The following is a 23,533-nucleotide window of genomic DNA, read 5'->3' on the forward strand; positions in this document are numbered from 1 at the left end:
GGAGGAGATGCACACACTATTCTGTCACTAGTACTCTGAAGCGCACAATGCCTACTTAGGGACAGCCTCAGAAGCCATCTTCTGTGAACTGAAGGGCAGTGGATAACCAGCTCTCTATCTTCTGAGAAGAGGGACAACAGCAAACATGGACACAGTACAACAACAGAGATGGGCATGTTTTGTTATCTGAAATAAAAATTTCAGTGTACTAAACAAAAGTAGTTTACCAGAGATCTGGCTCATAATGGTCAATTGTCCCTTATAGTCTTTGAAGAGTAGAAACTGTGACCATGTCAATCAGTCAGTATTAACAAATGTTTGTGGGTAACTGAGAACAGATCTTCTGAAGTATTGAGGTAACAGAAGCCCAAGTAGAAAAGGCCCTCTAAAACTCCAGGCTGCAGCCTGTGGGGGTGCTGTTCTCCCCAGGGAGGTCATGAATCTGGGGCAAAAGATGCCTCTTGGCCTTTTGAGCTCTAGGATACAAGTCCTCCTTGCAGGTAGGTGGGAGGTCAGACCTATGGCAGCAGCAGAGGGAGGCACCCAGGTGACAGCAAATGTCAGTAATGTCTACTGTCAGAAATGACAACCACACTGGCTCTGCACACCCTGCTCCCTGCCTAATCTCTAACCCATGGAGGAAAGAAAGCAGATCCTCCAAAATGTTCCTCCATTGCCAGCCCCCTCCATGCTGGAGTAGTAGGGTTTTCTCAGCTCCTGTCACTCCTACAATGGACTTGGGAAGGACATGAGGTTTCATATGAAGATACCTGTTTCCTTCCAGAAGGGATATCTCAGCAAGGGTTTGTCACTTCAGACTCAGCTCTCACAGATCTAAGTGATGGAAGACCCCTTCCTGGTCCTTGGCCATCTCTCTTTCATGAGCTCAGACAAGTCAGCGGCATGGTCATTCTGCCCCATATTCTGTGGTCATGATTTCTGGCATCTGAATCTAGAGACAGACTCAGCTATCCCAGGTATGGGTCATCCTGGGGAGGGAAAGGTTGAGGGAGCCATCTAGATGTGAAATAGCTCCTGGAGCCTTGAACAATGGACCACCTTCCCAGAAGAGCCCACTGAGGTCAGGACAATCTCTCTGGGCCAGGTGCTTCTCCCCCACCCCCCCAAGCTGGGACATCAGGGGGAAGCTGGTTGATCCCAGAACCACCCTGTGCACTGAGCCAGGAGGTGTTTCTCAGCCCAAGAAGAGGGGCCTAAAGGCTGCATGTGGAAACATCCAGAGGCATGCTTACCTGGGCCCAGCGACACCTCGGAGACCCAAGGTGTAAAGAATACACTCCTGATGATTAGACAGTTGGGAATCTCATGTGAAGTGAGGGACACTTGGCTGGGCCACCCAGTGCATCATCCCTCTGGGAGATGAGCAGGTGTGTAAGTATACACACACAAACACACACACTGCCATATGAACTTCCCTACCTGTTCACATGGGAAACACACACTTCTCTGTTCCTTGAGCATGTCCTAGAGCTTCTCCATGCATCATCTTGGTGAAGCCTCACAGCACTGCCCTCTCTGTCACCTGACCAATGAGGCCTCAGGGCAGAAAGCAACAGCTTCATTTCTCTCTGTTAGTAAGCTTAGAGAACTTGAGAGCTGTCCAAGGCCACTTGGCTTAGGTATGGCAGACCCTGAACCAGGACTTCAGTCTCTGGTCTCTTTCTCAGTGCTTGTCCTCCAATCTCCCTGCCCCCAGAGTCTGGTGACAGACATGAATGAAGTCTACATGGCAAAAAGCATCCATACTAGGTGGCCCTATGCAGGAACTCCATCAGCTCTTCTGGTCAGTAGCTAGCTTGAGTCCTAGAAGACCCCCTCCCCAGAAATTCCAGATCTGGGAGATGTCTGCTTCTCCTCTTTTGGCTAATTGTGGAGGGTCCTTGTTGATATTTAAGAATAGAGTAGGCTTGGGGTATAGCTCAGTGATAGAGTACTTGCCTAGCATGTGAGAGACTCTGGGTTCCATCCCCAGCACTACCCAAAAAAATTTAAAAAGGAGAAGCAGCAGGAGGAGCAAAAGGAGGAGGAATGGAAGAAGGAGGAAGAGGAGGAGGAGGAGGATGAAAGAAGAGGAAGGATTAAGAAGGAAGAAAGAGAAGAAGGAGTTGCTTGACTGTGTGACCCAATTCTACTGCCCAAAGACATGGGCTGAACGACCCTCTGGCCCAAGAAGTGTTGGTGGGCAACGAGACCTTGTGATCATGACAACTGGTCTGTCCTGGCTAGGACCACGAATGTGAACGTGGGGAATAGTGACTGTTCCTTCAACCACACCTTGCTCCAGATGCACTGTTGGGCACCCAAGTTGCGCTGAAGACACAGGTTAAGGATGGCAATGGAAGCTGAGCACTAGAATCTCTTGGCATTGCTCAAGTCTTGCTAAGCTTCTTTGGGTTCAGATGGACTGAGATACCCTGCTCCAAGCCTCTGGGGGTGATCAGGAAAGAGTGACAGGTCTCTGGCTGTCTCTGAGAATCCCCACTCTGCCTCTAGTACTGTGGGGGCCTCCTGAGAACTGTTTAGTGCCATAGGTGAAAGTGGAAGAAGTTGAGGGGTTTCTTGGGCCCAAAGAGCAGTCTATCCCATAGAGCTCATCCCTTGGTATGCCCTGAGTAGCACAGAGAGTTGCAGACACTCATCTTTACACGCTCCATTAACAAAAAGTATTTAGCTAGGTGTGGGGCTGGTGGCCTCAGTCAGGGACATAAACTCCACCCGAACGCTTTTCTCCTTGGCCTTGACTTTCCACTAGACCTGCTGGGCCAGATGTAGGAAAATCATCCTGAGCAATTACCTTATTACCAGAATCCATCCAAGTGCCAGCCATGCACCATTGGTGGCTGTGAGGTGATTTAGGGGACTCCAGGACACAGCAATAGCTAACACCTAAGCACACAGAAAGCACTTCCTTCTAGATTTTGATTACCATGAAGTGAAAGCCACGGTGTGAGACAGTATGTTTCTTTATCATTTGCCAACCTCCATTCTGAGAAAACCAAAATTTTCTGTCTGGTAAATTAGTCCAGAATCAATAATGTTCTTTTTCATCCTCTTTCTTTATTATTGTTTGTTATTAAGGTCACAGTAGACTTCCTTTATGGCAAAGGATACTGTTTTGTGTCATTTGAGTTAGTGGCATGTTTTCTTTTTGAAGTTAATGCACTGATATTTGAAAGTAATTCCTTGAAAAATAAGAAAATAATAGTTGACATGGTGATTTGAAAAAATCTGTGACAGCCTCATGCCAATGGCTGAGGCTTTGGAAATCCTATTGCTCATGAGGCAAAGGGAGCATTGTGTGACAGTGTGGTCAGGAGCACTGGGCATGGAGGCAGGGGACCCAGGCTTCAGTCCTGGTTCTTCCCCTGCCTGGCTGTGCAGCTTTGGGCAGTCACTTCACATCTCCCAGCCTCAGTTTCCCGAAGTATAGACTGCCCTAGAGGGCTTCTGGCATTCAGCAGTCTATGAGTCAGCCCTTGCAGAAGTCACAGCCTCCTTCTCAGCCTAACTCAGCCCTGTCATCAGCCCCTTCCAGGCCACGCCCTGTTGTGCAGCGTGGGGGGTGAGAGGGGAGGGGGCCCTACAGCCTCTTCTCTCCCCACCTGTGTCTCTGTGCATCCCCTTCCCTCCCCTCCTGGTTAGATTTTGTTTTTCAGCTGAGTGTGCGCTCCTGCTCTTGGGGCAGGCAGGCCTCGCAGAGACTTGCCAGGGCCCTGGGGGTGAAAGCCGAGCCTCACCCTAGCAAAGGGTGGGGATGGCTCTTCCACCCACCTGGGAAATGCTGTTGCATTTGTCTCACCAGGCCCAGTGACAAAAGGAAAATTCTTAAATCAGCCAAGGAGGCACCAGGAGATCCTCTCAGGTCTCCTTTCCATGGCCCCTCTTCATGTCCCCCTACTTCCTGGCTTGGAGAGTGCTGGGTAGGGGAGAACTGACCTACTTCTCCTCTTGCCCCTCCTGGTTCCTTCCTCCCCTCACTCCTCACCCGCCCCCCATTCTACTGGGCTCCGCATTCACTTCTACTAGATCTACCTGTGAGGTAATGGGCAAGCTCTTGCAGTTTGCTGCGGCTTAGCTTCTTTCAAATCAAATTGGAATCACAATTCCTGATCTTAGAGATTGAAGTGAAAACACTAGCACTCTGTGGAAACTGAAAATGTCACCCTAATCCAAGGGATCATCAAATTACAGGGGTACCCTCACTTGAGAGCCCACTGAGAGAATGCAGGGGATGGGGGGAAGGCAGCCTCATAAGCCCCTACTTGCTTATAACCCAGAACCCGGGGACCCCATCCTCAAACCACCAGGGAAGAAGGCTAGAAGGTCACATGCTCCCCCCCTCTCCCACTTACAGATGAGGAAACTAAGGCCTGCACAGATTTAAGTCAGCACGTACTATGAAATTTAACTTTTAATTATATCCTCTTATGCTGTCATTTCATCTGTTCATTGTTCTTAACTATAGTGTAAGAACTTTAAAGACTTGTTGGTTGAGTAGTTTTGGTTAAGGAACCCCCCCCCCAAAAAAAAAGGGCCCCAAACAAAACTTCACTAATTTCTTCTTCTTCTGGAGCAAAATAAAGAAGTTTACAAATGTCTTTGATTCTTCAAATCTTTCCTCTAAGTTTCAGAGGCTGTACTTGGAATACATGGTGGTGAGGGTAAGGAGCAGTGGCCAACTCTTCTGGAAGCTTCCTTCTTGGAAGAAGACCCTATGCCATTTCCTATGGCCGGGGTATTATCTGCCTCCCAATACCTGGTCAGGATGGGAAAAAACAAGCCCCAGGTGAATCAGTCTAGGCATTAGTTCTCCCTGCCTGGCCATCAGCCTGGCGCTCTGCCCAAAGTTCATGGAAATTATGGGTGAAGTTGAGGTGATTGGCTAGCCAAAACTGGCTTCTTCTGTCCCAGGGGAGAGTGGCATTCTTTCCTGGGAACCTCCTAAGAAGGACCAGTGTCCTTGGCTGGCTATGTCTGGTACGTCCCACAAGGTACACAGCTGCTATTTTAGGTCCTTTGACAAGGATGTCTCTTCCGGGATATTCCATTCAAATTGCCCTAGCCTTCCCTCCTCCTTCCAGGACATCCAGGACAGCAACCTGAGGTTCTGCTGCTCCTCACTAGGGCAGGAGGATGGGCTAGCAGGTGGACTCCATTCTGAGGAGCACCTCAAGTTGCAGGTCCCTTGGGATTGGCTGCAGGAGATCAGAGAGGCATGTGAGACCTTTGAGTCAGCAACTTGCAAACAGCTGCCCTCCTGAGGTGATGCCCATTCTTGGTGAACAGTCAAAAAAGTACCCTCAGGCCACAGGCCCAGGTCCAGTCACCTCCTCCTATGTCCTACATACTTATTGCTTGGGCAGCTCTCCTCTCCTCTCCTTTCACACCCAGTTCTACACTCACCCTCCTCCAGGAGGTCATTCTTCAGAGACACTATTTGCATTTATTCACTGGACTCTTTCCTCTTCTCTTTGTAGGCCTGGAGAGCCAGGCCTCTGGTCAGAGCCTCTTCCTTCTCTCCACATTCTTTCCTGACTCAGGAGACCTGCCTGGCTTACCCAGTCCTCAGTCAGGAGGAGGGGCCTCAAGCCACTCTGAGAAGTTGAAAGGAAGCTACCTAAGTTTGACTATAACCGTACGGGTGTCAGAAACTTCTCGGTCGAAAGCAGAGCCACTCTGATGGACTGTGCTTATAAAGGAGGGCTCATTCCCAAGGGACCCTCCAGACATGGGCATTTTCCATAACTTCTGCTCCACAGTTTAAATGCAGGGAGTGCCCCCATAGCAGTGATTTTCTGTGAAAACATACCACATGCTCGACTGTTGCCTTCCGGAAGGAGGGGTGCCCCTGGGACGGGTGCCCATCAGTTCTCGCTCACTTGCCTCCATTCTCTCTCTGAGGCACATTTGTCTCTTGGCAAGAAAGATCATTGCCTCTTCTTGTTGAGTGAAAGCCTGGGGCCCTTGTGAGACCCTCCTATCTCCCAGGGCTGGGTGGGAGTGAGTCACCAGCTGGCACCAGGGACAATGAGTTGGCAAACACTTCAATCGCTCCCTTGTGGAGCAGGATTCATGCCCACTTGGGAGCAGGAGACCATGGTCTACTCTCTAGATCCTTCTCTCACCTGGACTTTTCAAGAAAAGACAGAGGCCAGCTCATGCAGCTGGAGATTGGCACTCAGGGCTGAGAAGAGGGGGCAGGGGAGAGTCGGCTTTGAGTTTTAAGTCATGGCAGTTACTCAGCAGAGCTACATGTTGTGCCTCAGTTTCCCCCTCTATAATGCTAGAGTAAATGAAGTCCTACCGTGTCTCCCTCCTGATGCAAGGGTTAATTAACTCCTATTTTCCTGGTGCCAGGAGATGCTTAGATGAAAGCAGGGAGGAAGTGCCGAAGCCTTCATTCACCCAGAGGCCTGAAGCAGAGATCGGGGCTGGAGGAGCTGGCACTGTCTCCTGCCCTAGGTAGGCCACCAAGGTTTGGCTTTAGGCTCTACTTGGAGCTACTAGGAGTCAGCTCTCAAGCCACATAGAGTCCTAAGTGAGTCTTTGGCTAGAATCTAGTCCAATTGCTTTGCCCTACTGTTGAGAAAACCAAAATCTAGAGAGGCAAAGGCCATTCCAGATCCCTCAGCTTGTAGCAGCCCAGCTGAGTCTAAAATTTAGGCCTTCCACTGCTGATCTGATGTGTCATATCCATAACCCTCCTACGGCCCTTTGAGATAGAAACTTTCACCCATTTCCGAGCTGTCAAGCTGAGGCTCAGCCATATTAAGAACTTCAGTAGAGTTATACAATTAGTTAGAGTGGAGAGCCAGGACCTGGACCTGAAACTCTTGACCAAAGTTCAAGGACAAATTCTTTCATACCAGGCTGCCTCTAGGCACCTCCCTTAACTGTGGATTGGTAAGAACAAGTCTCTTCCTGATGCTCCGTGTTTCTCTATGGCAGCTCCTCTGTGGTACTTGGCCCATGGCTCTACCTTTGTGGATTCTAAATCAATAGGCGAACTGACTCAAGGTGAACTACTAACCTGGAGAGCATTGTGCTTGGATTTCCTGTCCCCTGCTAAAACCTGAGGCAACCACAGTTCTCTTGTCTGTAGCAGAGGCTCACACAGTTTGCTTTGAGTCTAGGGTAGGCAGGTTCATTTTCCCTTAGGGTAAGGGTCTCCAGCATGTTGACCACAAGAAAGACCTTGTCATGATGAGTTCATCAAATATGACATAATCAGTTAGATAAGGATTGGGAGAAAGATACAGGACAAAGGATCTTCCTTATTATGTTTCTCACTCAGGAGCGCTAGGCTGGATTTAACTGAACACGCCTTAGTGATTCAATATGGTGGGCACCATGGTATGCCCTGTTCCAGACCTGTTGATGATGTCCACATAAGTTCTTTCTTCTACAGATCAGATTCTGGAGAGGATGGTCTAGTCTAAGTGAGAACATTTGTGCTTGATATGGTTCCCCAAAGGACTCAATGCCTAAGATGTGTTTCTTGCTTTGAAAATAGGAAAACCCTTTGGTGCTGGAGTTCATACAAAGGGTATTGCCATCTTAATCTAGATGTATTCCCTGGAAATCGCAGTTATGCACTTGCTTCAACGTCATCTGGGACAGACCTGTCTGATAAAAACATATTTTCAGCTTTCGAATAGAAGGGTTGTTCCTTCCAATGGCCCTAGCTCTCTATCCTTCTTTTCCTGGTCTTCCTGACCCAGAGGAAGAATTCAAGTGACCCATTATGAGAACAACTATGAAGGACCAAAAAGTCTTTAATTTTCTCACCAGAAATGGCTGTAGTATTAAGTCGTTCTGCTTGGGTCCCTAGTGTGGAAGAGGAGTGCTTATAGGAGACATGTTTTAATTACAAGAACGACCTAGAGATTCTGTACTTAGCAAATAAAAACACAGGGCATGTAGTTGTGTTTGAACTTCTGGTGAACAGCAAATATGCCACAAATATCGTATTTTGTTGTATTTTATATGGTATTCCTACCTTGACTCCCATTAATGCTCATAGCAGACTGAACCCAGCTTGAGTATAAGAAGGAAAAAACAGGGGCACTCCCCTGCTTCTTCTGTTGAAGTTAGGCTGGATCCCTGAGGAGAATGTAGAATTGGAAGGAAGAGGAGAAGAGGAATAAAAGGATTTGAACTTGTGAGTCTCTTGCAAGTCCCTAGAACACAGCTGTAGTGTTGAAATATGGAGATTGTGAAAACCCATAAAATGGCCATCATGAAAAGTAGATGTACCTGGGGTGATGAAAACAAAACACCAGTTTAGGAATTAGTAGGTCAGGGAACTAGGCTGCTATACCATTAACCAGTGGTGTAGCCTTCAATGAGTAATTTATCTTCTTTGGGCCTGAGTTCCCTTAACTGCAAGATGTCAGCCCACTGGGATGCAATTAGTCCACTAGTCTGGCTCTGAGAACTGGGAGCAGAGGAGCTGAGTCTGTCCATATGAGACGTCAGGTGGTGGGGATCGGACCCTCATCTTTTGCTCCTCTTCTCTCACTGGCTCCCTCTTCTCTTTGAGATCTATAGGATGCTGACACTTCAACACTGTCTTCCAACAGATCCTTGTCTCTGAAGGAAGAGGAGGTTTGAGTGGCCAGTAGAGAGAATTACCTGGGTCAATGACTTTCTCTGGATTAATCTTTTCATTAAGTCCCTGGATGCTTTTTGTATGTCAGACTAACTTTGTTCTAAGTTTTATTTTGTTATAAGACTCTCTGTGTTCAGTTTTCTAGGTTTATAACGTAAGTGATTACAGATATAATCAATGTGATTTTTAAAATTAGGCTACTGGTGATAGAGAATATAAGGTGAAACTATAAGGTAACACTACTGCTTTTAAAACATTGTTTGAACTTTCTTTTAGAATTGCCCACTGACCTTTTATGTATTTAAACTTGTTTCTGGTGACAAAGCTTTTTATTTGAGGATGGCTTGATATGTAATCTGAGGCATGATCACAGGTTATGACAATAAAGAAATTAGACTGGTTCTTACATGGTTCCTAAAACACACTGAAGATGGTCTATTTTAAAATGTTTACAGATTCTAGAAACATTCTGAGCAGGAACGGTATTTGTGTGACCCTCAGCACAGAGGGTCACACCTGTGTTCTATTGGCCACTGACAACTGCTTCTCACAGTTTGAATAGAAGTTCATTGAGGGCAAAGCCAGAGTCTTTTCAACTGTGTCTGCAGCATATCTCGTTCACTGCCGTGCCCCAGCAATTGCTCAATGCCATTTGGCTGACTGAGTGAATATAAAGCATCTGCAGGAAATGATCCTTCATCAGCTCTCAGAAGCTCCTGAAAACATGCTGACGACGCTTGTGCAGAAGAACCACACCCTCCTCCCCACACTCCCTGCCTTCAGTCGCCATATTGGTTTCACCAGAGGGTGGGAAATATAACATTCCATGCCAGTTGTACCATCCATGGGAAAATCCCACAGGCATAGGATTATCTCACACCACAGATCTCTATTACCATTGCTCTCCTTCTCCCTAAATCTGGACTCTGTTTGGTTTTGCCCAGTGCTCGGCTGATTATATGTCTGCATCCAATATCAATTATTCCATTTCCTCCTTCCTCAGCCCTCCCTCTGCCAAATCCTCATGTGTGCTCAGCTCTTCCCTGTTCCCATAGCCTCTCCTGAACTGAGGGGAGACGGGATATGCCTCAGCAGCTACCCTGTCATGAGTCACGTCTACAGTCCTGCCAGCAAAGGAGTGAGGAGGGTTGGGCCTTAGGGTGTGGGGAAGGAAAGGGATTTTCACTGGTTGTCAGAAAATGGGCACAGGGAGGGGTGAGGATTGTTTGTGAGACAGCTGACAATTGAGTTAATTAAACAGAAGTAAAGTGCTCAACACAGGCCACATGCAGTGGTTTTTGTGAAACACCTCCTCCCAAATTTCCATGGTTATACTGTCCATCTGATATCACACTAATAATATCAAACCTGTGAATGAAGTAGGCACACACTCCTATATAAAATAGGATGAGAAAACCGATGCCCAAGTTTTCTCTACAATCACAGAGCCAGAGAGTAGGAAAACCAGGATAGTACCTTCTAAGCTCTGACTGGTAACATCATGCATGAAAGACACATGACATCTATCTTGTCAGCATGATTACTCACAGAGTACTGGTCCAGCAGTCTGCTTTCCTTGGGTTTCACTGAATCTCTTTGCTCTACATTACTAAGACATTTTCTGAGACGGTCTGGCCATCTCCTTTTGTGTCAAAACCTTCAGCTTATAGGGCTCACTCAGCTGTATTTATGCTTCACTGAGAGTGGCAGTTGACATTGAAAATCAGGAAGAAAAAGGAAGTAAATTTTCAGCAAACCTAGTTCATTCAGGGTGGTGGAGTGTCTCAAGTGGTAGAGTACCTGCCTAGCAAGCATGAAGCCCTGAGTTCAAACCCCAGTACCCCCCCAAAAAAACCTAGTTCATTCCTTCCTTTAGTCCCCAGCCTGTAATAATGCAAGAAAGACACAGCCAAAATTAGTTCCAAAAAGAACTTAGGAAAGAAAAAATCAAGTCAATGACCAAAGAACACCAAACTCACAAACTACCAACACTCTTCCATGACCACGACTCTAGGGTTTTTGATAATCAGGAGTAATATCTGTGATCTTTGTGGCTCAAAGCAAATGCTTTCATCCTGGAGCCCCAAGAAAACACAGCCCCACATTCCCATGAAGAAGTAGCCTTTATCCCTAGCCCAAAATGTCTCACAAAAGAATTCCCAAGAACAATGTAGCAAAAAAAAAAAATCATAAAACTTGAATATTGAGAGAAACATTGGATACCATACCATGTAGCCCAATACCTCTGATTTTTGATGGAAGAAAAATGCGCTGATTTGTATGACTGTATCAAGATCATCTACCACAGAGCTTGGCACAGGGCTCAGCTCAGTAAATGGACAGATGGGTGGAGAGAGATGTGATCATATAGGAAGACAAAGACAGAACCAGGATTAAAGGATCTAGAATAATCTTTACCCAAATTAATTTTTAAAAACCTTGAGAATTGTCATAATCTGCTTTTGGTGCACATTAGTTCATTTAATCCTGATAATAAGCCCAAGTACACTTTGTTATATCTGCTTTACTTGGGAGGAACTTGAGATCCAAAAGATGAGGTAACTTGCATGAACCGAAACTTATTTGACTTACAAACTTAAGCAATGCTCAAGTATGGCACAGGGTCCCTTTTGCAGGAGTCATTGCAGTGGGCATGGTCTCCTGGCCTCAAGGAACATTTTGGAGTCCTTCCTTGGCCTTTAGCACACAATGAAAAGGAAACGCCCCTAGGATTTTCCTAGAAACATCCAAACTGGTCCACAAATGCACCTCATGAACTCAAAATTTCTCTCTCTCTCAAATTCATGATTGAATCAGACAAATTGGGATACTGACTTTTAAAAAATGCTCTTCTCTTTATGTTTTTTTTCTAAAGTGTTCTCACTTGAGACATTCAGAAATACCTAATCAGTCTGAAGGTGAGGCTGCATGAGAGCTCCCTATAAGAAAATAACTGAACACATAGACTTGGTCAGCGTTGATGATCCTGACACACCAACCAATATTTGTATCACTCTTTTTTAGCAATTGGGGTAGCCTTTTTCCACCATGCACCCTAGACCTCCCCACAAACATTCCAAGTCTTTTTAATGGAAGCAATTTCTTACCGGATATCCCCATGAGCCATTCCCTGCTTGGAACTTGGAGTAGTAGCTGCTCCGGCTGGTGGTCCCATAGTTGTTGTAATTGTCGGCCAAACCATCATACATGGAACCTGGAGGGCAAAGGAAGGGGTTAGGTCAGGGATGGCCATGATCTCCACCCACCCCACCTTCCCAGGGCCATCACCCTACATCCAGGTTCACCACACCCATGGAGGACACCAGTCTGAACTCCTGGAGGAGGAAGGCAGAGAATAGGTGATCTGCTGGCCATCTCCATCTCTCCCCACATCCATAGCCAAGGGCAAGGAGAGGCCACCACAGAGTGCTTCAGGGAAATCTCTGAAAGCCTCATATGACCACTTCTTAGGAGTCTAATACAGTTTGCGGTAGTTTGACACCTACAGGTCAGGAGTTGGCCAGGAGGGCCTTGGAGCACCGCTGTCCCAGTCCAGGGAATCACAAGTCCACTTTCCAGGAACATCAGCTTCCCACTTGGGGAAGTCAGGCAGGATTTTGACATTCTGGGCCCAGAGCTCCAATGTCAGAGCCACAGAACAGCACAGGCTGATAGAGACTGATTCTGTCAAGGCTCTGGATCCAAACCTATGTTCAGCCCCTCGGGTGACCAGGTAACCCTCCACCCTTTCCTCCGTCTCCACGGTCCTTCAGCTGGTGAGGGGGGCAGTGATCAACCTCAAAGGCCCAGTGAGGATTAATTAATGTTTTCACAGTACTCAGAGACCCATAAATGACAGGCTCCAAGAGAGGACAGAGTGTCATTAGGGTTATTAGCAACAAAGTGGCTTTGAATTGCAGAACTGGATTTTGGGTTCCTTGTGGGGCCCATCTCCCTCCTCTCCCTTTCAGTGATGGCAGGGGGAGCCTTAAGACACAGCTCCAGCTCTACACAAGCTGGTCTGTTCAAAGTCCTACTGTCCTTCAAACATGGCCAACAGGGAAATGCTATGACTTTACTCAACTATTCCTCTTGCTGAATTGCATCCATCTTCCCTCCTTAGCCACAGCCATCAAATCCCACCCATATTTCAAAGCTAAGCTCAAGACCTTACCTCCTCCAGGAAGCCCTTTCTGACCAGCCCTGCCCAAGGCATTCCCATAGCCTCTGCACCCATAGTATCCTGCTGTCTGTACCCAAGTCACATGTTACTTGATGGCCAGTTTCTTTGGCTACACTGGGAACTCCACAAGGGACAAGCCATGGCTCTGCGACCTGGACATCTAGATCAAGGCTTGCCCACACTCTTGTTAAATGTGGCCTCTGGGTGTAAAGGTGAGCAAGGCCAGTGAAAGCCTCCCAGGAAGGATGTGTACCCTTTTCTCTAAAGCTATGCTCAGATTTTCCCATCAGAAGCCCTGTCTAGGGAGAAGGGTTGGATAGTGACCTCCCTGGTTCCATTAGCTCCTCCCCCTTTGCCAAGTCTTCCTTCCCCCAGCCCCAGACTGGGTTGTCTGAGCTGAGAGTAAAAAGAATAGCAGAGGGTCAGCTTTGGAACCAGGCCAGCATCTCTGTCTAGGACCACTTCTTCAGTCCAGTGCCAGAAGACCAACTGCAACCCAGAGCAGAGGGCACTGTTCCTGGCTCCCATCCCCTATCTTGAGGACCAGCTGACATTAGGGGTATTGGCTGTGGTAGTCACAATTTGCTCTGGAAGCCTAGAGGTGTTGGAATTGGTCTGGTATGGCACTAGGGCAAGTCACATGGGCCTCATCTTCCTCTTCTGTGAAAAGAGGGAGTTGATTTCTGTGCACCCTAAAGGCTCCATACAGCCCCATCATTCCATAGTTGTGTGATTATAGTGACACATGCCTGAGGACATTAAGCAGAGCTCAACTTTTTCTGAGGTAAGAGTTCAGCTGACAAAGAAAGAGGGTGTACAGCTAAGGTTAACTACTGACTCCTTTGCTGCCCACATCTGGGTCCTCCTAGAGGCTTCTCCACCCTCAAGAGCCCCAGCAGCCCACCCCTCAGGGCCAGGATCTAGGCCCTGCTCCTGAAGAACCTTGTCCTGAGAGTTGTGTCCTGGACTCTGCTGCACCCACTGAGCCTCTGATTTGCTCCCAGCCCACTGTGAGCTCTGACATTTTGCTCCTCGTTCTCTCAAGACCTAGTTGCTTCTCTGGAAAATCTGTCTAATCAAAAGCAAACTGGAGGAATCTCGTGGGCCCAGTCACCAGAGATGGGGCTACAGCCAGGCACACACACCGTCAGGACTTCAGGGAGCCAACAGTTGGGTCTTGCCTGCCTGCCCTCTGTCCAGCTCACTTCTATCATCTCTCCTAAGGCTTGGCAGGCCAGAGTCTACTTGGCACTCATCTTGTGAGCAGGCATTTCTCACCAAAGGGCATGTATGGGTCAGCCAGATGCTTCCAGATGGAAAATCTGGGGTGGTGACAGACAAAGATTTCTACAGAGCCCTGGGGAGGCCTCCTACTTGGAGAGGAAACCCCCGGAGAATTCCAGTGGGGCCTCCGCCCCTCATGAGAGGGAATCTATCAGCATGACGTGACTCTCCCTCCAGGTCAAATGAAGCATCTCCTCCATGCCCTGCACCTGCTCAACTGTCTTCTCAAACACTCTTCTCCATGTGAAGAGGGATTGCACGGAGGCAGGGGAAGATACATGGATACATGAGCATTGCAAGCAGGAGGTAGGATGCTCTATAATTCCCAAAGCCATCCCCCATGTCCCTGGTGAAGACAACTATGAGCTGTAACTCTCACTTGGTTGGGCCGTTCCAGGCAGCTCCTGGAGGCATCCTCCAGGATCTGTCTGCAATGAGGGAGCCACTTGACTCCTATGAGAGTGAGACTGCCATCACACCAGCTAGCACTGCTTCTCTGGCAGAAGGCAGCTGCACTAGTGGCAGGGGTGACAAAGGAGGAGAGAAGTCTGGTGATGTCACACACCTGGAGTCATACCTAGCAGTATGCCAGATAACCAGGGGGTCAAGGAGGCGGGTGAGCCTGGTATGTAAGAGCACTGCTCCCACACAAAAGTCATTTCCCCTAATTCTGATCCCATAGTGTCTGCTTGGTAAGCAATGTCTTCTAAAAGTCAAGTTCAACAGCAAGAACAGGGGGCTTCTCAAGAGTATAATGGTGACAACTCATTCTCTACTTGGTCCCCCAACTTCTGGAGAATCTACTTCTAGGAAGCCTTTGATGCATCATCGCCACCTCATGCTTGTACTGTCTTCACCATCATGCACTTTGGACACTTTTCACAGCAAGAATTAAGCTCTGCCCTCCTCAGGATCTTGGGAATAGGGCATTGCTCCAGCTGGGGCTCAGCCTAACTGGTCCAGGCTGGCCATTTTGGGAGCCCCCAAAATCTCTTCCTCTGTGCCAGCCTAGATGCTTAAAGTCTCCTTTTAATGCCAAATGGAATGAGGGCCCTTGAATTCCACTCAACCAGGCCCTCCTCTACCCAAAAAGATCTTTGGTGAGTGGCACAAGCCTAGACAAGAGAACAACTGTGTGTAGTTGCAGACACTCAAAGCCACCTCCTTGAGGAGGATACTTGGTTCCAGAGCAGGTAAAGGGAGATAATCTGAGCACCTGGTTCACCCTACAGAATCACTTCATCTTTCCAGCCAAGCAGCTTCCTTCCCACTGTTCTCTCCAGATAGGTGCTTTCACCACCAGCAAAAAGATTGTAGTTTCTCAGTGAAGTTTTCAGCCAGCCCAGCTTGTGCACCATCATCAGGAGACACCTGTGAACCGATGGAACCCCAAGGCCAAAGAGAAAATACCTCAGACCATCTCTTACTTTCCCTATTATATAAGCTGTAGGAGCTGCTCTGTCATTTTATGCCCATGTGAAATTTCAGTGTGTAAAACCATCTCAGAAAACCTACCACTGAGATCATTGCCCTTGGCTGACTCTCACTTGTATAGCAGGGACAGTCCACGCTTTACCTACAAAACCTTTGAAAATGGAGGCAGGTCCTTGGTTAGGCTACATGGAATTCTCTCCCCAGTGGGGGAGGCAAACCACTGCCAGGATGACTCACTCTCTTCCACCTCTGAGCTTTCAGACAGGTCACACCCACTGCACCTGAAGCATTCTTTCTTGTCTTCTCAACCAAGAAGACAAAACCTTACACAAAAATCAGCAACTAAAGATGATTCCACCCAGCAGAGCCTCAGCAGAGCCTCCCAACCCTCCAACATAGCCATGTCAGCACTGGATCCAACTGCTGTATTTCCTCTGTGCTGGTTGTGTTTCTTGGAGTGTGGTATCTGTAGTGTTTGTGTGTGTGTGTGTGTGTGTGTGTGTGTGTGCAACTATGTACCTTTCTTCCAGAAAGCCGGGCCTGGCCCTCCCCATTTTAGCCGGGTGCTCCCTCAGCCAGGATCTTTCACTTTAACTAGACCACCCCATCTCCCACTCCAGGACCAGTTTCTACATAGTGAAGGCCCTCAGGATGCCAGCCTGCCTGGCCAACAGGGGCAGAGGGCATCTGAAACCCCCTCTGCCTCTCCTATTCTCCCAAGTCCCTCTCCCTCGCTGGACAGGAGGAATCGATGACGGCAAACCTCTCAGGAGGTTTATCTCTGGGTGAATCTGTGTCCTATAAAGTGGATGCATCTTCTGGTTTCTTCAACATCTGAGTCAAGCCTGCCAGTCCCATGGCAAGGGCTTGAGAAAGAAGCCCATTGTCTTTCAGCTTTGAAAGGAATTTGTTTCACCTCCTGACACATTGTGCCCACAGCAGAAGGAATTTAGATGAGGCAAGGATAATTGCCAGGAAGATGCTTCTGAGACAATGTCCCTCACAGGTGTTCAAAAGGGGGCAGGAGTGGGACGCATAGGCACATGGGCCAGGCACCTGGGGAAGACACCAGTCAACATTCCTCAGTGCCTTCCGCAGGTCCACAGGGAGCACTGTGGACCACCTCTCCCACTCTGGAACTCCTAGGAGTGTAGAGAGGGCAGGGGGTTCAGCACAAGCTCATCAGACATCTATTGTGGTTCTTAGCCTTTTCTTGGTACATGTACAGAACAGAAGTACCAACACAACGAGAGTTGCTACAGCCTTGGTGCTCTCTCCTTGCCCTCAGCAGCACACATGTGCCCATATGCACACGTGGAGCTCTGCCCACCCCCCCCCACTCTGCTGGAGTCCTGCTGCTCTTTCTGATAATCCCTGCCTGGCAAAGGTGGGGTGTGGAAGCATCTGTGGGGACAGGCCTGGCTCAAGGAAAGGGAAGTGGGTTACAGTGGGCAAAGGCAGGAATGGGACTCTGCCACCTGGCTGGTGTCCAGAGTAAAAACCTGTCACCAGCAACTACTACACTATGTGTCATGTGTGTCTGTGGTGTTTGTGTGTGTGTGAGAGAGAGAGAGAGAGAGAGAGAGAGAGGTGTGTGTATGGGTACAAGGGTGATCCTTGTGCTGGGCCTTTGTGAGTGAAAGGTGGGGACTAGGACCATAGTTCTGAACTTTGCTTAAAAGTGGGACTTTTAAGTCCCACTGCCCACACCGTCCTCCAGGGATCTCTGATAGCATTTTTTTTTTTCAATTCCCAGGTGATCCTAGGGTGGCCACACCAGTGGACTGGAAGTCAATTTTTGCATATTAAGGTGTTTAGGAGAGACTTAATGAGGGGGCAGCCTTTGAGGGGAGGGAGGAGCCTCTTTGCAGGATAGTGGCAGGCAGTTTGGAAGAAGGGTTTGCAGAGGGAGGGAGTTATAAAGCCTACTTCCAAAGAGCAATGCCCTAGCACTTCTGACATGATCTAACCCACCCTCTGACAGCTGTGGACACCCAGAGAGAAGCAGTGACTTGTCCAAGACCGCACAGCAGCCAGCAACAGAGGCCGGGCTGGGCTTCTGGCACAGCACAAGCCTCAAGGTATAGTGTGTAAACATGTGCGTGCATGCACTGTGTGTGTGTGTGGCAAATATGTATGTATGTGCGTGGGGTGTGTGTATGCATATACAGATATGCTGTGCATGGGTGTGTGTATACATATTCAGGTGTGTATACACGTGTGGGTGTGTATTCATGTTAGGGTGCACATGTAGGGTGTGTGTACATGGGTGTGCACATATAGACGTGTGTTTGTGTGTTTAAGCATGTGTACATGTGTGCATGTGTGTGCAAAGATCTTTAAATGAAGATATCTATTTTCCTTCCATTGTATTTTGTTCAAACATATGTCTTCTACAAGCCACACCCCATCACAGAAGCACTTCTTAGAGTTTTTAGCCTGGAACAATTGGCATTTCAGCATTTACACTTTAGGTTAGGGGAGAGGAATTTGTATTTTTAAAAATTCTGCCATTGAAGTCAGCAAAGGAGCAGATCCAGGGACACAAACAACTTTTGTGAGAAACACCTTGGAACACACAGCATTTTTGCAAGTATTGTAACAGGCCAGCAGAAATCCTGGCTAAAACCCCAGCTTCAAGCCAAGACACACGGTAAAGAAACAAGAATTAGTTCATCTGAAGTTTAATTAGTATGTTTTGCCACTGGAACAAGCTAAAGCACACATAGCCTTTATCATCTCTCATCTCAGCTTGGGTCCTGAGGAAACAGCCCCAACGTGACGTCTGACCACTGCCTGTGGTCAGGAAAGGGCAACCTTCAAGAGAATACAGTGAGTAGAACCTTTCTCAGGCAGGGTTCATGCTGAGACATGGCCAAACAAAATGCAAAAGCCACCAAAGGTGGGGCCTCCCAAGGTACGCCTTTCTCACCACACTCACTCTGGAGCTGGCACAAGGCTGCCCCCTAGGAGAACCATGGAAGGCAAGTCAGGGACCTCCTAGGGCCCAATGTCACCCCTAGCCCTGATCTCTGAATAGGGGGAAATGGAGGCTGTGCATTTTATATGGTAAAAGGTACTTCTGAGAAGGGAGAAACTCAGGCCCAAAGCTCATATTGAAAATCATGGACATTGAAGCTGACAGCACAAAACAGGCAAACAGCACTGGTAGTGTTAGATTTCTCTGGAAGGAGTGAGATGAAAAGGAACCTCCCTTTAAGAAACTGAATGTGGTGAGTATGCATGGTGGTGGTGGGTGTTTGGGCTTGGGTCAAATGAGATTTGGTTTTGCTGTAGGAAGATATTCCAAGAGTTACACAGGTGGAGAAGGTGCAAGAATTTCCTTCTGGGCTGGATAACTAGTGCACCAGCCCTTCGTCCTCACAGGGCAGTTCCGACACTGGAGGGCCTTTCCCACCCTCATTGAGGAGGTCAAGATTCCAAAGCAAGATCTTTCGCTGAGCAGCTATGCCCCCCATGGGTCCTCTTATTTTTCACACTCTTATTTTTCTGGGAAGAAAAGCACCAGACACCCTGACACTCTGAAAGTTCAGGGGAGCAACACCCCAGGCCACTTAAAGGAGGGTCAGAGAGGCCTCCTTCCGCAAGATGTTTAGCCATGGACTTGGTGACCAGGGTGAGATGTCTGGTTTACTGTGTTTCAAGGAGACAGGTAAAGACCGGCATTTTGTGGCAAGTTCTTTCCACAGGGGTCCTTCTGCAGCCCTCAGTCACTCCATTGTCCCACCCCTCTTCCCCCCACCCCCGACACACATACACAGGAAAGAATCCTGTGGACAGGGGTCTGAGGAAAAGCCAGTTTTGTCACTAGGATCATGGGTAGCTGACTTGACTGTTCCCCACAGGTTACAAGGAGAAGTTGCCACCCTGTCAGGCAATCTGCAGGGGTGGGGCTGACCAATCTGTGGGGTGGGTGTCCCTTAGTAGGGGTCCCTGGATGGGAGGCAGAGAGCTCAAAAGTACCAAAGACCCCAGAGAAAGCAACTCTTTGCTCTTGGGGAAGACTAGAGGAGAATTTGAGTGTCCATGGGGCAGGGGCCTTCCACAGCTGACAACTTGTCCCTCTCAGGATGGAAAGCAGGCTCAGGACACAGAAATCAACAGGAGAGAGAGGTAGCAGAGTGGCCAAGGAGCAAACAGAGAACACTTAGGTGTTTCTGATGGAGAGGACAGAGAAATCTGACGAAAACAAAGCCAGATAAACCAGAAACACCAGCTCCAAGTGACCCAACCGCCTCTTCCAGCCGGGATGCCGCTGGGCAAACTGGCCTCCTTTGAGAACCTCTCCAGAGGTTGAGAGTAGAGTAGACGCGACTACAGGGTCAGTCGCTGGAGAGTTTCTGGACAGGTAGACATCAGGGTCAAACTCCCTGGAGACCTTGAGATGGAGATCCCATCTGATGAGTGCTATCCACAAAGACTGAGACCAGAAACAGCACGCCAGTGACAGGCTCCCAATTAATATCCCAATAGGTGGGGAGAGAAGGGATGTTTGGATTCCTGGAGTCAGTCTGAGATTTTCCTGGCACTATGAGCCAGGAGCTGAGGCTGGTAGAGTAGGAGTAGGAAGGGAACTGGTAAGTCTTAGGCAGAGAAAAGTAGGTGACCTTGAGCTGTGCCCTGGGCTGTGTCCAGTGTTGGGGGCCCTTTGTTATCTCAAACCTACTTTCCAAAGGAATGAGTAAGCAGTGACCAGGGCACTACATACGAGAGAGGTGAGGCAAGAGAGTGGAAGTTGGCAGGAGAGGAGCCAGGAGCTCAGGCAAGGGCAAAGGGCACACGGATCAGCAAAGGGTTTTGGGTGTGGAGGTGGGGAAGTCCTCTGCCAGCCATTTTCTCTTCCTTAGCTCTACCCAAGCGGGAGGAGGACACAAGCCAGAGGTGGAGAGTGTGGGCTCATGTGTGTGCGAGAGTATTCAGGGGTCTATCTCCTTTGTGCCTTTCCTTCTCACTCCTCTTGCCCCTCACTTTCTCCTTTCTTAATAAGTCCTGCTTGACCCGGACTGGGTTGCCATGTGCAGAGTGTTTATCAGCATTTTACTAACTCAGCTAAATAAAAAATAATCAAACAAATTGGAGATTTTCTAACATGCACTTTTTAAAAAGGGAATTCTTTGTATTAAAGCAATTTGGTATAAAAATTCCATCTCAATTCCCCTATCAGGCACTGTACCTTCTGCCTTCAATTTCAGGGGTCCTCTTCCTTTTTCCCCCTGCTACCTAGTTCCTGGATACCCCAGTCTAGGACCTTGTTACTCACAGAGCTGGGGTGGGAGGCAGGGTAGGAACCCAGATTGGAAACAGCTGGTGGGGACTCAGCAGAGGTCTATCTGGGACTAGGGACTAGGGGTTTTCCAAACCCACCACTCTTGTCCCCTGTTTTTTCTGAGATGCTCCTTTCTACTTAAGCTGGGCAGGATAGGGTGGTTCTGGTGGGAGAGGGATTTTTTGAGCTATTGGGGAAAAAGTGCATTCCCCACCTCTTTCCTGTGGTCAAGGGGTGCACTGACTGCGGGATGGCCTTACAACCAGATTTGCATCTCCCCTTATATCAGGATCCTGCTAAAGGGCCTGGGAGACCCTGGACTTGTCACCCGCTCAGTGCCATACCCTTCCCATCAGCACCTCTCCCAGCTGGACAGGCACCACCCCTACCAGGACTGCGGTTATGCTTGGTCTGGGCACAGGGTGCCAGCCACTGTCTGAAGGCTCAGAGGATCGCTAAAGCCTGGAAGGATGGATAAGGGGAGTTAGCACATGACCCTTGGCCAGCTCTGGGGCGGGGTCTCTCAGGACAGTGCAAGACAGAATGTGAAGCTGGTACTCCAAGCAGGATCAGGAAGAGAAAGTCGTCCAGATCCAGGGCTCTGGACACTGGGAAGGGCTCCGGGGAGATCTTCAGCCTCCAGCATGCTGGAGAGATGCTCCTTGTATGTGAACCCAGTAAACTAGCCACCCTTGCCATAGCTCGCTGTAGAGCTGATGAAGCCATGTAGCCGGTTGCTAGCTGCGGCTCTACTGTGTTGCCACTGCCCAAGAGTTTGGCAGTTGGCACTGGGCACCGACCCTGCCTGGGTCGGGCAGCCTTTCCGTCCCTGCCACCCGGCCAAGGCGCGGCGGGGAGGGGCGCACGGACCACGCGGACATCAGGCCTTTACCTCGGTTGGAGTGGCTCAGGGTGGACGACTGGGAAGACTTGGGCTTCTGCCGCTTGACGGTCATCATCACCTGCTCCTGCACGCGCTGCCTGCCCGACGTGCCTGTTTTCATCTTTTGGTCCGATGGCAAAGCTAGCGTGGAGTTGTCCTGGTCCTGGAAGCATTCGTATGCCAGGGCGGTCTTGAGTGGAGAGTGGTTCATGGTGGCAGGAGGAGCGCGCGGGCCGGGGCCTGGGAGAACAGAGAGGTGCGGCGAGGTGCGGTGCAGCGGGCGGGAGCGTGTCTTCTCGCTCTCAGTGGCTCCCTATGGCCATAGAGTGAGTGGTGCACGAGGGCTCCCGGCAGCTGCTCCTGGCGCCTCCACCCTGGCTCGTCCTCTGCAGGCACTGGCGGGCCCGCCCTCCGTCAGACAGGATATACCACCCCTGCCCTGCACCACCCACTCCACCGCCGCTCAGACGCGAGCTGCAGGGCACTGCCTCTGCGGGGCGCGGGGCGAGCGCTCTTGGGGGCAGGGCTGCCAGTCCCCTGGGACACCAGCTCTCAGATTCCTGCTGGCTCTTCCTTTCTCTCCCACAGAGAGGTGCGGCCCCGGGGAGACGTCCCTCTGTCCGGTGCCTGATGGCTGGTGGACAAAGTACTGCTCAGTTCAGGAACTTAGTGAGACCACTCTCCAGGAAGAGGAGTCTTTCTTGCCCAGCGCCCTTCCCACCCCCGTGCCCCTCCGGAAAGTCGGGTGCTCACCTCCCTCTGTACTGAGTGAGTTAGAGACCAGTCTTGGTATTGAATGTGCTGATGGCAGAAGCACAGTTTCTGGCCCAAGCGACTGCTAAATCATAGGACCGACCACCCATTTTACTCCAAGGCAGCTTCCAGCTTGAAAAGAGTGAAGTGGGGGCAGGAAGGCCACACCAAGGACCAGACTGGAAATACAAAACCACAATGTAGCTAGCACACTGGTCACTTTCTGGATATGCCCCCATAAATACCACCTGAACAGGGGATCTCTCTGAAACCCCATATATAGCCCCTAAAACAGTGCCCAGCATATATATGGGCACTCAATAAAAAATGCTTTTGAATGGATGATGTTAGCTAATTTAAGGTAAATTAAATCCTCCCTACTTACTGAAAGCTATGGACTTAACACTAGGGCTGCTGTCTGCATTCTGTGCACACTCATACCCTTGGGGATGGGTGCAGGGGTGCTTCATTGGTGTCACATCCTCCCTAGGTGTGGAAGGAGCACACACTGGTGAATTTAGTAAGCATTTAAAAAAGTTCTTTCTGCGATCTTTCTGAAAGACACTTTGTCCTGCCTTGCCTCCTGAAGCAAGTGATACCGGACTTATTTTAGGCTCCTCTCGATGACTGGAGTTTCTGGTTCTGGACACTGTCATTGAGCTGTGGCAGTGCATCTGGTCAGCTTAAGTTTGGGGTCTCCAACACAGCTGTCACTCTTGCTGTCATTTGTAGTTCCAGCTCACAGCTCACACATGTTCCTTTTAGTTTGTCCTTCTAATCTGCAGAGGACAGGACTAACAGAAAGTTAATTCCATTGGGAATTATGTGTCAATGGAGGATCAGGAGACTGAATGACTGTCTCAGTCTCCCCATGAAGGTCACTCATGCACATCCTGAGAGGTGAGTGTTATACGCAGGGAGCCAGCTTTCCCCAGAAGGCATTCCTGGGAGCTACCTGGGTAGTAGATTATTGTAAAGCAGACCACAGTTTCCTGTAGAAACACGTTTATACTTTTTTATACTTGAGGGCTGTGTTCCTAAGAACTCAGTGACAAATAGATCAGAGATGTGGCCAAA

The 23,533-nt window shown here is 49.0% G+C and overlaps 1 protein-coding gene across 3 annotated transcripts in view; it reads right to left on the bottom strand.

Moving 5' to 3' along the window:
* The window catches only part of Pkp1 (plakophilin 1), a 46,494-nt gene extending 24,376 nt beyond the window's left edge, over positions 1-22,118 (bottom strand). For all 3 annotated transcript variants that reach the window (XM_074048663.1, XM_074048661.1, XM_074048662.1), the window contains exons 1-2: positions 21,713-22,118; positions 11,740-11,846 (exon numbers count right to left, since the gene is read on the bottom strand). In XM_074048663.1, the coding sequence (XP_073904764.1) occupies positions 11,740-11,846; positions 21,713-21,914 (309 nt within the window). In that variant the 5' untranslated portion in view covers positions 21,915-22,118. The remainder of the gene's footprint in view (positions 1-11,739; positions 11,847-21,712) is intronic.
* Positions 22,119-23,533: the final 1,415 nt, after the last annotated feature.

Source organism: Castor canadensis, chromosome 11 (genome assembly GCF_047511655.1).
Source record: "Castor canadensis chromosome 11, mCasCan1.hap1v2, whole genome shotgun sequence".
Taxonomy (NCBI): domain Eukaryota; kingdom Metazoa; phylum Chordata; class Mammalia; order Rodentia; family Castoridae; genus Castor; species Castor canadensis.